The sequence below is a fragment of the Diabrotica undecimpunctata genome, chromosome 5 (assembly GCF_040954645.1).
Source record: "Diabrotica undecimpunctata isolate CICGRU chromosome 5, icDiaUnde3, whole genome shotgun sequence".
NCBI classification, from domain to species: Eukaryota; Metazoa; Arthropoda; class Insecta; order Coleoptera; family Chrysomelidae; genus Diabrotica; species Diabrotica undecimpunctata.
In genome coordinates this window covers 92,597,868-92,610,805 of record NC_092807.1, presented here as the reverse complement: position 1 = coordinate 92,610,805, position 12,938 = coordinate 92,597,868, and the positions used below count along the sequence as shown (strand labels likewise).

The 12,938-nt window shown below is 33.4% G+C and overlaps 1 protein-coding gene across 1 annotated transcript in view; it reads left to right on the top strand.

The window, feature by feature from the left end:
• The window catches only part of Ret (protein kinase receptor Ret oncogene), a 195,896-nt gene extending 186,138 nt beyond the window's left edge, over nt 1-9,758 (top strand). Inside the window, exons 18-19 of the mRNA XM_072532195.1 lie at nt 433-626; nt 4,051-9,758. Coding sequence (XP_072388296.1) covers nt 433-626; nt 4,051-4,286 — 430 coding nt within the window. The 3' untranslated portion in view covers nt 4,287-9,758. The remainder of the gene's footprint in view (nt 1-432; nt 627-4,050) is intronic.
• The last annotated feature ends 3,180 nt before the right edge of the window (nt 9,759-12,938 follow it).

The window sequence follows — 12,938 nt, the reverse complement described above, 5'->3', positions numbered from 1 at the left end:
GTTGTGTAGGCTATGCTTTCCAGTCGTTAGGGTCCAGAGCCAGAGCCAGACTGTTAGGATTGCCACACATTAGTCTGTTTTGGTTCGTGATTGGTATTTTTATTTCCCAACTACTCACCGGTCCTATGACCAGTTAGGGCGTTCCCCTATCCACCACCTCAAGACTCGTCCGATGGGAGACAGACAACTCCCCACGGATTATTATATAATGTTATCACCAAATTTATCAATAGCAGTTTTTACATACCTGTATCAAAGAGTGTCATGAAAATGGCTTTTTATTTGCTAATTTCCCTGGTCCATAAACTTGTATACTTGTATAATTCTAACTGTCCAATTTTTAGTTATACTATTTTGTTGATCTATTTATTTTCAGTTTAATATCTCAGCCAATGCAAAACTTAAATAAATTATTCCTTCTTTATCTTTAAGGTACAAAATTATGAGAAATTGCTGGAGCATCGATCCAGAACAAAGGCCGTCTTTCCAGGATCTTAGCAAATGGTTTGCAAAATTACTGGAAGACAAAATGGAGTATATCAATTTATCAAATAATGCTATATACAATAGGGGGTATTTTATATCCCCATTTGAAGAAGAGGGAGATGAAGAAGAAGATGATGAAGGTAAACATATAAACAATTATTGTTAGCTGGATAGTAAAAGTATTAAAACTTTATAAAAATATAACTTGATGAAACATTACTTTTTTCTTATTTAAAAACTTGCATCATCCTTTATGGCTATTAGCACAAAAATGTATATGCAATAAACATAGAATAGTGTAACAATCAAATTATATATAAATAGTTTATTGCTTTTAAATATCGAATACTCTCGCACTGTAAGAATATGTAGTTCTTTCAAATTCTCATATATTCTCCATCGGATTATGTGCAGGTTCTGTTTTGCGACATGTTTCTTCTTTTAGCTGTTGTATATTTAAAGCTGCTTTTAGGGTTAAACTGCTTTTATTATAATTAGTTCGCACTGTAACCCTTCGTGAGCCTTGACCTGCCTCAAACCATTCTTTCATCCTTTCCTGGCGAGTGTGTGTCTTCTCCATCCCCTTACTCAAATCTCGCTTAAATTTTCCTGCACCTCGTCCAGATATATGAGTTTAGGTCATTACCTTCTCTTCTGCTATCGACTGTCCTATTTACGATCGTTATTTAAGTAAAATAACTTTCATCCATCTTCATAACGTGTCCCACCCATCCTAGTCGGTTTATTTTTATGGTTTTCACGATATCTGCATTACCAAAATGTCTAGAGTTTGAAGTTATATTGCCTTCCTCACAAACTTAGTTATATATGGCTCTGAATACTTTTCTTTAAAAGATTGGTAGTAATTCTTCATCTCCGGTCGTCATTGCCCATATTTCCGATTTGTAAGTGAGGACTGAGCGTTCTATTGTTTTATAACGTTTTCATTTTGTTGTTCTTGACAAATTCCTTGTTCTTGACAAAGTCCTTGATTAAGCATATAGGACAAAATGACAGTAGTAAGCATATTCTTTTTCTTATCTCTTTTGATGTGCTGTTTCTGCAGTCTGTAAATAGTTCTAAGTAGCAAAGTTCTTCCACAGTTTCTATAGTTTCATGTTGAACATCTTAGTTATTTTGTTGCATTCTTGATATAGCCGCCATGTATTTAGTTTTCTGGGTAATAACCGAAAGTCCTCCGTTTTCTGCAACTGTTTTGATATATGTGAAAGCTTCAAATGCTTTATTTTGGGTTCTTGCAATAATCACTATAAATATCATCAGTATATTTCAATTATACAATCAGTACAATTAATTGTAGGTCTGTTGATCTAGGGATGTCCACGTCACTATATGTATATGCTTATATCTGAAGTGTGTACTAATGATCGTCATGTTCAAACAACATTTTACACCGTCATTTTACAACATAATGTTACATCTTTTTACAATATTATTTACATCAATATAAAACATCATTTTACAACATCATTTTATAACTACATTTTACATTATTTTACAACATCGTTTTACAACATGATTTTACATCATTATTTTATAACATCGTCTGACAACATCATCTTACTGCTTTAATTTGGTCTTTTAAATATTTGGTTAAGTTTTGCGATTACCAGGAAATGATCGCTTCATTTGCATTTGCTTCTCTGTTCTTCTTCGTGCGCCTTATCCTTTGATAACATTGGCGATCATGACAAGGCATTTTACTCTGTCTGCAGTAGTTCTGAACAGTTCTAGTGTTGTTTTTCCACTCCACTGCTTTAAATCTTTCAACCAGGACGTGGGTCGTCTCCCCGGTGTTTTTTCAACTTCCACTTTTTCCTTGTATAACCAATTGTATCAACGTATATTTCTGATTTCTTAGTATGTGACCTAGTGACTAGTAGCTCATTTTTCTTTCCTTCATACTGTTAAGTATTTGTATAAACTTTTTTCGTGTTTCTAAGTGTTTCCCTGTTTGTTTCGTATTGTTTCTATGATATTTTTTACATTCTTCGATAAAACAACATCTCAAATCTGACCTTAAAGCAGGTTTCTCCATATAAAAGTGCAGAGAGTACGTAACATCTCAATACTCTAGTTCTAATTTCTATTTCCAATTTTCTATTACATATTACTGCTTTCATTTTATTGAAAGTGCCTCTAGGTTTCTTAAAATGCGTCGTTTTATTTGAAGGATATGGTCCCATTGCTCATTTTGCTCACATCCCATGTAGTTGTATCTGGGTATTTTCTCTAAAGCTTTTCTCTTAACGTAGATTGTTTCGTCTTCAATCTTATTCCTACCGACATCCATGAATTTTTTTTTGTTCAGAGTCATTCCATACTCGTATAAATTTGTAATGATTCTCAAATCTTGATCATCTATTTTTGTGTTGCGTAATATGTTTGCCAACTTTTTGTGTTATATTTGGTCGAAGGCTTGCTCAAAGTCAATTAGACATATAAACACGTCACAGTTAGCATCTCGACCGCGTTTTATAAGTGTTCATATACTAAATAGTGCTTCTCTAGGGCCACAGCCTTTTTAAATCCCAGTTTGTTTCTTGTTACTCTTGTCTAGTTTTTCTTTGAAATCTTCATGTATCACTCGCAAATTTTTAAAACACAGTTAATCAAGCTGTTTGTTTTATATTCTTCACATTTCATTGCATTGAGTTTTCTGAGTGTTGGGATGAACTCAGATATTAGCCATTCTTTCGGAATTTCTCCGATACAGTAGGTTTTATTAAATTATGCTACTAGTATTTCAATGTGGTTGTTTCTGCTCTACTGTAAGATCTTGTATCTGTTACTATCTTCTCTGCTTGCGGTGCTTATGTCGTTTAATATTCTAGTTAAATACCATCTAACAACTAACTCGTTAATGTTGATATTTTTTTATTGTTGATTACTTAATATATTGTTGGTGACTTTATTGGTGCCTGTTGCATTCTATTGATGTGTTTGCTACGCATTTGTCTTCATTTAGTAAGATTAGGTCTGCTTCTTTGATTTTTTTATTTTTGCTATCTGTTTCTTGCATAAATATCGGCATCCTTTCTTTGTACTATGTGCTCATTATCTCAGTTATGTTGATATGTCTGGAACTATCAAAGTCTCTTTTTTTAATGTCTAAATCCTCCTTATTTTTTCTGCCACTTGGTGGTCTTTAATTTTTTTCTAGAAAAAATTGTTGCATTCACAAGGGTTCATATAATTACAGTTCTTTGATTTTTCTTGTGAGTTCTTTGATTCATTTGTGATCCAAATAGATTTCAGTATGTTTGTTGTTTTAAGTGTAGTTTTATTGTTATATTTATATGACTATTTATTTATATGATGATGAGGATTTAACAAGGCTTAACCAAATGAAAACATATTATAAAAAAGCTTTTAGTATAGGCTCAAATAACAAAAAAAATGTTTTGCTGCTGCAAATAAAGCCAAATTATCTTAGTTATATATATATATATATATATATATATATATATATATATATAATATATTACACAAAAAACTTGTTAAAGTTGGGTCTGTAATAAAAGTTTTATTTTTGTGTTTCAGAAAGTAACCTGGATGACACATCTTCCGAAATCAATCCACTGAACTACCTGTCCAGAACCGAATCCTTAGAAAAATGCAAAATTAGAGAAACAGAACTGAACGAAGAATTAGAGAAAATTGCTGATGATAAAATAACTAATACAGAGGGCTATGAAACGCCCATCAAGGTGCCCAGGAAATTGAAGACTCCAAGTAACGAAGATCCTCAAGAATACACTGACATGGGGGGTAAATGATTGTTAAAGGAATGAAGCTTGAATTAAAAAGGGTTTATAAGAAGATTTGAGATGTAACAGGTTACATAGTTGACATATGAGTATAATATCACAGTACAAAGTGATTTTAAAATGAGATATTCAAAAGATAAAAGACTGTTTAAAGGTGTTTTTATTTCAATTAGCTGCAACAAATACTGAGATGATATTGAAAAGTTCTTCTATGCATACACGTATGTTAAATGTTGCTTTTGTTGTACATGTTGAATAAAGATTAATATTAATTTTAATATAATATTTTTTACCTGCAATGGTTTATCTATATCAGTAAGCAAACACCAATTTACTTAAACTAGATAAAGTTAAATCAAAATGCCATAAAACTTTTAAACGTAAGTCTGATAAAAAAGTTATGCAAATGAAAACAAATTTGTCCTAACTTTTGCACAACTACTCTTCTCTTTCTTTTATAGAAGATCTGTAAACATTTAAGCAAATTTTTCTATACATAGGACCTTCTTCAGCAAACCGTTTGAACCCAAACATACAATCTCGTATGTTCGTAAGCCACGATCATTTTCTACGTCCTTGTCCACGTCTATCCTCATTGCGATTTTATCATATATTATAAGTTACAATCGTTAATTATGAGAGTAGAAGAGAGCAACACACTTACTAGTGATAAAGAAGAACGGTCACAGACATGGGAAACTTATGAAATCCGAAACATTTTCGTTCAGCACAATATTTTAAAGGCATTAATTCTTTTCCTATCGCCCGATTTCATTGTGCATGTTTTGCACCTGTAACTAAATATAGAACAAATTAGGGAGCGTAATCTCATTTTGGTGTTCTTCGACAAGGAGTGATATTTCCAAAGTTTTTCTAACTCTATTGCTTTCATGTATCATCTGCATATCTAAGTTTTGAGATATGTTTTTCTGCGATAGAGATATCGCCCTTCCCTTTGTTCAGTGTTTTCTCATTACATAATCTTGATAGAAGTTAAACATGCTTGGAGCTAGAATACATTATTGATGGACCCCCCTACAGACCTTTTCTACAGATTTTTGTTATTCCTATGTAATCCCTTCGCAAAAGTTGACAGATAATCAAGAACTCCCATCTATTGTATAAAAATTTTTAGTTACTTTGGTTTAAAAATATTCAAATAGTTCGTTTATTATACACCAAAATTACCCGCTTAAATTTTACATAAAAGATTTTTCTTTATTTTCCACACCCTCGATATTTTCGTACTTTAATATTTCCTTGTATTATAAATGAATTATAATAAAATCGTAGTCATATCTAGTAATAATTATTTTATTGAAAACATCCGCAGTATTCTGTCTCAGATCCAACTTACTATTTTTCGCTAAAATTGCTCTTCCAAAACACCGATATCTTCTGTATTAATATTTCATACTTTTTACCAATATTTTACTTTGCAATATTTCTAAATTTTCAGTTGCTACTTCAAACACTATGTTTCGGTGATCTCTGAGGTTCTCCTCGTCTTTCGGTCACCATCTTTTCACGTATTTACTAAGAGGAAGGATGCCATTATCACATTTATGGCTCAGACTGAGCCGACTCAGTCCAATCGTTCTATCCTCTAATTAAAGCTTTATAAGAAGAAATTTCCATTAAAATTGTCCCTAATCAGGACACTCCTAATTTCTAACATTAATATTTGAGCAGAATTGATCTAGAAAGTGCATTTTGGCTAATAGGACCTCAGTATTTTAAGCTATACTCAATGACGGGAGTAAATGGTTGGAGGTTTTAAAAAAAAAAATTCGATAAAAAAAATCGGTTGTCTGTAAAGTCGTCAAGTGACAACGTCTTTTTCTCGGTAGAATATTTATTGATATGAATATTATTAAATTGCACAATAGGAACAAGGAATTGAATGAAAATAAGAATTGCACAAATTTTAACTATAGAAATATATTTTGTTTACTAAAACATTGTACATGTAAACTTAAACTTAACTAATTTCTATTTGAGTGATTTTGTTGAGGATAGGACGATGATAGGAGAAATATGAAATGAAAGGAAGTGTTTCTGCTGTAATGTGTCTTGAACGCCAAGAACGCTCGAGAAAGATAGAGACACAAGCACGGAAGCACGCACCGATTCAACGCGCTTAATTCTCTAGTACTGCGCGCGCAGCGGACCGATCATGTTTGAGTGGGAGAGAGACGCAAGGCATTCGCCGGTCCGGCGGGCCTCTCTCTCGTTCGGTGACTCACTGTAACAGACGTGAGCGGGCGTTACACTTTTTCATGAATGACTCCGAGCCACAACCTAATTTAAGACGTTGTCACGTCAATAACGGTTAGGGTAAGAATGAAATGTTTAAGTATTTAAAAGCTTAAAATTGGACATAGTGCTTTAATCAATTGATGAAGCATAACCATATAACTTTTTTATGGATATCAAGATATTAACGAGTTACTAATAAATAGTGAGAAAATGGAAAAATGGGGCATCCTACTCAGAAAATTGCCCAGACCTACATTTCAAGTAAAAAGGTGTGTTCTGATTTATCAAAACAAGCAACCTGTATTTGATTTTCTCCACAGACACTGTGGTTTTTAGTTAAATTAGAATTTTTTTGATTTTTATTGTAACTGAAGCGCCACCGTGCTTTGTAATGCACAAAAAGTCATCGCTCTCAGATATTACAACTTACTGCTAACTTACTTACTCTGTAGTACAAACCTTCATGGGTTCTAGCCAACTTGGCAACATTCTTTCATTGCTTCCTGTCTTAAGCAACCTCCATCCAAGTCTCCACGTCCAGAGATTTAAGGTCTCCTTTCTTCCCTTGCGGCTTTTTCCTATACCAGCCCTACTTTTATTTCATCAAAGTGTCTTTTGAGATGTCCTCACTACTGGAATTTTGGGATTCATTTCTTTTATTATGTTAGCGTCTGAATCTAGTTCCTCGAGCTCTTTCTTAGTTCTTATTCTATATTGTTCTGCTGCTCCATTAACATAGCTCCTAAGATCTCCCTTAGGATTTTTCTTTCCCAAACACGTAGTCGCTCTTTGTTTGCTTTTGTGTTTATCCACGTTTCGCTATTATATATCACTACGGGTAGTATGACTGTTTTATATAGTTGTATCTTTGTATGTGTTGTTATTTGTTTCGACTTTAAAAGGTCTTGAAGAACATAAAGACATCTGTGACCGACTTGTATCCCTTTGTTAATTTCTTGTGATCCATTATTGTCTTTAGTTATTGTTGTTCCAAGATACTTAAATTCTTTGACGCGCTCAAAGTTAAAGTCATCGATGGTGATGTTGTGTCAGATTATACCTATCTCTGTTTCGGCTATTACGGCTCATATGCATATAATAAATTTTGTTTTTATTGATTAGGAATCACATCTTCTCTACTTTCTTTTTAAACTTAAACAAAGTCTCCTTCAATTTGAATCTGGTGTTTCCTACTAGATCAAATTCAAATTTCAACAGTAATTTTGGTCCGTCTCGAGGGAATACTGTGGTCAGTTTATCGATTTTGGCACTTCTGCTTATGTTTTTAAGAGCTAAGTTGAAGAGTTGTGGTAAAAGTGAATCCCCCTGTTTTAATTAATTGTTTATTTCAAATGTCTTCGAGTATCGTTATCAAACTCTCACCGTACATCATAACTCTTTTATACACATTCTTATTAAGTTCACTAGTTTTTTTTTTTGATAAACCAAGTTATTGTATAGCTGTCAACAGTCTAACCCTGCATGTTTTATGAAATGCCTGTTTAAAATCTATAAATATCTGATGACTTCTAGGATTTTGCCAATATCTGTTTTATTGTAAATATCTGGTTAATAATAGAGCAGCCCAATGTTTCGGTACTTTCTAGCAGGATGTTTGCAAGGAATGTGTAGGTTATATTTAGGAGCGAGATACAGTGCTTGTTGTTTAATTTTTTAGAGATTGGTATAATAACTTCTTTTTATTCATCTGACATTGTTTCTTCTCGTCAAATACCTTGATTAGCTTGTACAACGCTTCTTTTTTATGTATACCATTGCTGCCTTGTGCCTTATTATTTTTAAGTTTTTTAATGACCTGTGTTACTTCTTTGCGTCACTATTTATTACTTGCTACGCAAAAATACTCTTAGAGCTTTGGAAAATAACTTTATTTGTCTCCAAGCACTGTTCGTTTGGATATTATTTCTATAAAGTTGACAAATTAGAGCAACAGGCTTTCTTAAAAGCCCGAAAATTTTGAACTGAAAGCAGAGTAAATACAACAGATCTTATAGATTTCTAATCTACAATATATGCAACTTTAATACACTCCTTATGTTTCTATCCGTTAATTATACTTGCCACTTATGCATTGCTCTCTCTCTCTCTCTCTCTCTCTCGTATTTTCGGTTTTCCTTCTACTTTTCTTTATTCTCCAGCATTAAAAACTTTCATTAGATATCTTTGCCAATATGTTTTCTTGTCTAGTCACCGCTTTGAAAAAATCTAATTTACCAGGTATATGTGATCAATCGATTCTTTTTGAAGACAATAACATTAAAATCGTGATAAAGATCAAAAATATGTACAGGATTTACTCAAAAGTCAACTAAGTAACTTTGATAGAGAATGATTAAATATTAAGATTCCTATCTTTGATAAAATCACTGATTTATATTGAAAATAATGCCACTTTTTGCTTTCGCCATTTAAAATCAAATTATTTACAAAGTGTGTACTGTTGTCTTGTTGTTAAATGGTTTGTGAAAAGACCTCCTGATTTTGTAAAAGATGGCTATCTAAAACAACGGTATATAAACATCCACTTTATTGGTTTATAATCGTTTGATATTATTGGTTTGTTTCGCCATTAAGTCCAATATTTATGCCAAGAAACCAATCACAAATTAGTGAATTGTTGGCATAACCTGGGTCAAATGTTAATATTTATATATTATATTAATAAGATAATTCATGCTTTTTGGGATTTTTCCAAAGCGCTTGAATACGTAAAACCCCATCATATGAAAACCAAATAAAGGTAAATTTATTTAAAATGAAATAACTGAATATTATTATGTGTTAATATATCCTTATATTATTTAACAGTAAGGATAATAATGAAATCGTAGGCTTCCACGGCCAGAGTCAGAATTATAGTTTATTCGTCTTCCGGGTTTGGACCGTGTCATTTGTGAGTGACCCAAAAGTGGGTTCATCTCGACGTTTCGCTACAATTGTATGCAGCTTCTTCAGGAGAACAAAAAAAGGAAAAAGAAAACAAAAGACAGGAAGATGGGTAGTTAGCAACGGTAACTCAGTTACTCAACGCAACCAGAGGCGAATACTAACTACCAAGATGGGCATTTGGTCACAGTAACTCAACTACTTAACGCAGCCAGAGGTGAAAACCAAATGCCAGGACAGGGATTCACGTCCAACAGCTCAGAACACTAACGCGTCGAGAGGCGGGATTCACTCAGGCGCCTCTCGACGCGTTAGTGTTCTGAGCTGTTGGACGTGAATCCCTGTCCTGGCATTTGGTTTTCACCTCTGGCTGCGTTGAGTAGTTGAGTTACTGTGACCAAATGCCCATCTTGGTAGTTAGTATTCGCCTCTGGTTGCGTTGAGTAACTGAGTTACCGTTGCTAACTACCCATCTTCCTGTCTTTTGTTTTCTTTTTCCTTTTTTTGTTCTCCTGAAGAAGCTACATACAATTGTAGCGAAACGTCGAGATGAACCCACTTTTGGGTCACTCACAAATGACACGGTCCAAACCCGGAAGACGAATAAACTATAAGTAAGGATAATAATATATTACGAGTGTAGACTTGTTAATAAATAAAAAGTTAAAAAACAAGTTATAACTTTTAGTCAAGTTTCTGTCAGATTATGCAAACTACGGCTAAATGAAAGCATAAAAAAAACCATTCTCAATGCTCCTGCCCCGACGAAATAAAACTATGTGCAAGAAAAATCCAAATGCTTTAAGGAGTATAAAAATATCTCGTTCTATGAAACAAATTATTATTTGTTATTATAACGCGAACATAAGAAAAATAACGTAAGTAATTAGATAGTACTAATAGGACCTCACAATAATATTTGATAACGAGATCTGGATAAAAATAAAGCATTTATCATTAATTTTACAAGATTAAATTAATTCAATCTTTCCCTGATTCTGAGGAAATTTTGAGGATAATTCTAAGGTTCAATCTGGTTATTTTTGACTCTTTTATGGCGGTGGTAGAATAGCCCATCAGATTGTGACGTATTATGAGAGGAAATAAGGTAACTTAAGAAGTAAATAATAAAGGGTAGAGAGGTTGGAGCATGTAGCATCCAAACTGCTAAACATGTCGTCGTTGCGCGTGTAATATCTGTTATGTGCTGAACCCCAAATTTTACAGGAGAGGGAAAAAACTGTTCAACTTTTTATTCAAACCCGTTAGCTCTTATTTTATTTGCTGTTCATACTATTTGCATATGTTAATACAATGTGGGGATCGTAAATAATGGTTAAATGATAGTTTTATAATAATTTTAGCTAAAAATAGGTTAATTTGACACATGGCAGATGTTACTAGTTCAAATAATGCCACTTGGCAGATATTAGTCAAACACAAAAGCGTTGATCTATGCAGATTTAAAGAATTTGGAAACTGTCAATGATAAATTTAGCCCATTTACGAAATTTACTAATGTTTGATGCAAAATTAGGTAATTATAGTTATGGAACATATCTAAGGATTTTATTAGCCTGAGTAAATAGAAATTGATAAAAATAAAGGTATAGAACAGTATTACAAACAAAGAAAAAATTCTACAGATTAATATGTTTTAGTTTTTTTTTCTTTATCTGGTACGTACGGTAACTCGTCATAAAACGCGTGGTGGTCTGGTTCTATCACTAACTTCAAGTCCATGAGATGATCGTATTTAGCTTTTGCGATAGGACGTAGGGAGGAATACAATGATTTTGGATATTCATTGAACCTTTTTTGTCTATGAGGTAAGCTGTCCCATAGTTCATTATGGCGGAGTCGAAACTGCATCTCTCCATTATGCAAGTATTTTAGACCACGAATTTCGGTGATAATAGGGTCTCCTACCTTTTTACAGGGTCCGAGTGAAGGTAGTGTACTTGGAAGTGCTTCATAATTGAAAAAAAAAGTATAATTCAACGGAATAATATGGTATGGTTTCTTTGGCCTAGTTGCTCTCATGCGGGGTATGTAATCCGCTGGAGAGTTAATGGGAGGCTGACAGTAGCGTTCAAGAGTGGAATGATCAGAATCTGCTTGCATCATAGTATGCCCCTTTTCCAGGTATAATTGTTTAATAATAATATTCCTAGATTTTGCAGTATCACTTAAGACAGAAGCTAAAAGTTTATTTCGATTTTGATAATTACAACCATCTGAAATTAAGGTTACATGTTTATAGCCTCCAACTAAGTTTGAGATAAAATGATTTATGCAAGAAGTGAGTTCATTACTGATTACGCCATCATTAACCTCATGCCATATATACAGGGTAACATTACTATCATTTATTTCGAAAATGCTAAAAATAATTATGGATTTGTAACTTTTGCTTATAGTACATCTTAGATGCCAGAGTTTTTGGACTGAGAAGTACACGCAGCGAGCACCAGTTTCTAATCTAGCTCCAGCTCTAGCTTCATCTTTCATTTTAATACGCTTTTGAAATATATTTTCATCTAACGACCTAGCTTTTGAGCAGTATAGATCACACTGATCTTTCATGGGCTTATTAATTGCGATATTTTATTCTTTCAAAACACCAGTGGAAAGCTTTCTAGACCCAGGCTTAAATTCGTTCTCTTTGCACTATTCTTCATAAACAGAGTATATATGGCATATAGACCTAAAAGTAGATTTCACATAAGTCTTTGTGCAGGAGGACTTGCAGTAATGGCTGGGAACTTTTGGTAAAAAACTTAGCCATTCTCGAATCTTGTCATGCACAATAGAATTTTTCTTTCGTTTAGCAGATGGTAGATCTATCTGATTAAGTTCTTCTTTTGAGTCTTCGAGATTGTCATTCGTGTTCATGGGAAGGATACTAGAAATCTGATTCCATCTATTGAACGTATCACGACGCAAATCCAGGGTATTAATCAAAATCGTTCTGCCAATTTTGAATTTTTGGCCTTCGTTGCTTGGCAAATAAATGTCATGACCTGCATTCTTCTTTGTTTTATTATCGACTTGTTTTCTTCTTTTTTTAATATCTCTAGTGGCTATTCGGCCTTTTACGTAAGCCTGTTTTCCCCCCATGTATTAAATTTCCAAAATTGTTGAAATATTTGTCTACGATCATTTTCAGAAGTTCTCTTCTGAAAAATTCTCTTTATGTACTTGCTTTTCTGATTTTCCCCAGTAACGTTATAAGTGCGGCATTCTTTAATTTTTCTTGGAGTTCTAGTAGTTTTACGAGGCACTTTTCCTTTGCGCGTTCTTTTGTAACCAACATAGGTGAGGCCAATCCTTCTTCTTAAACAACTACGTTTTCTTGAAATGCGACTTCCAGTTTTATTCAGGCTGTTGACGTTAGCAATCTCACACTGGTTGCTATTTTCAATGGAATTGTCTTATTTCGTTTTTTCTCCATTATAGTCCTTGTCGTCGCTGTTTTCAATAATCTCTTTTTGG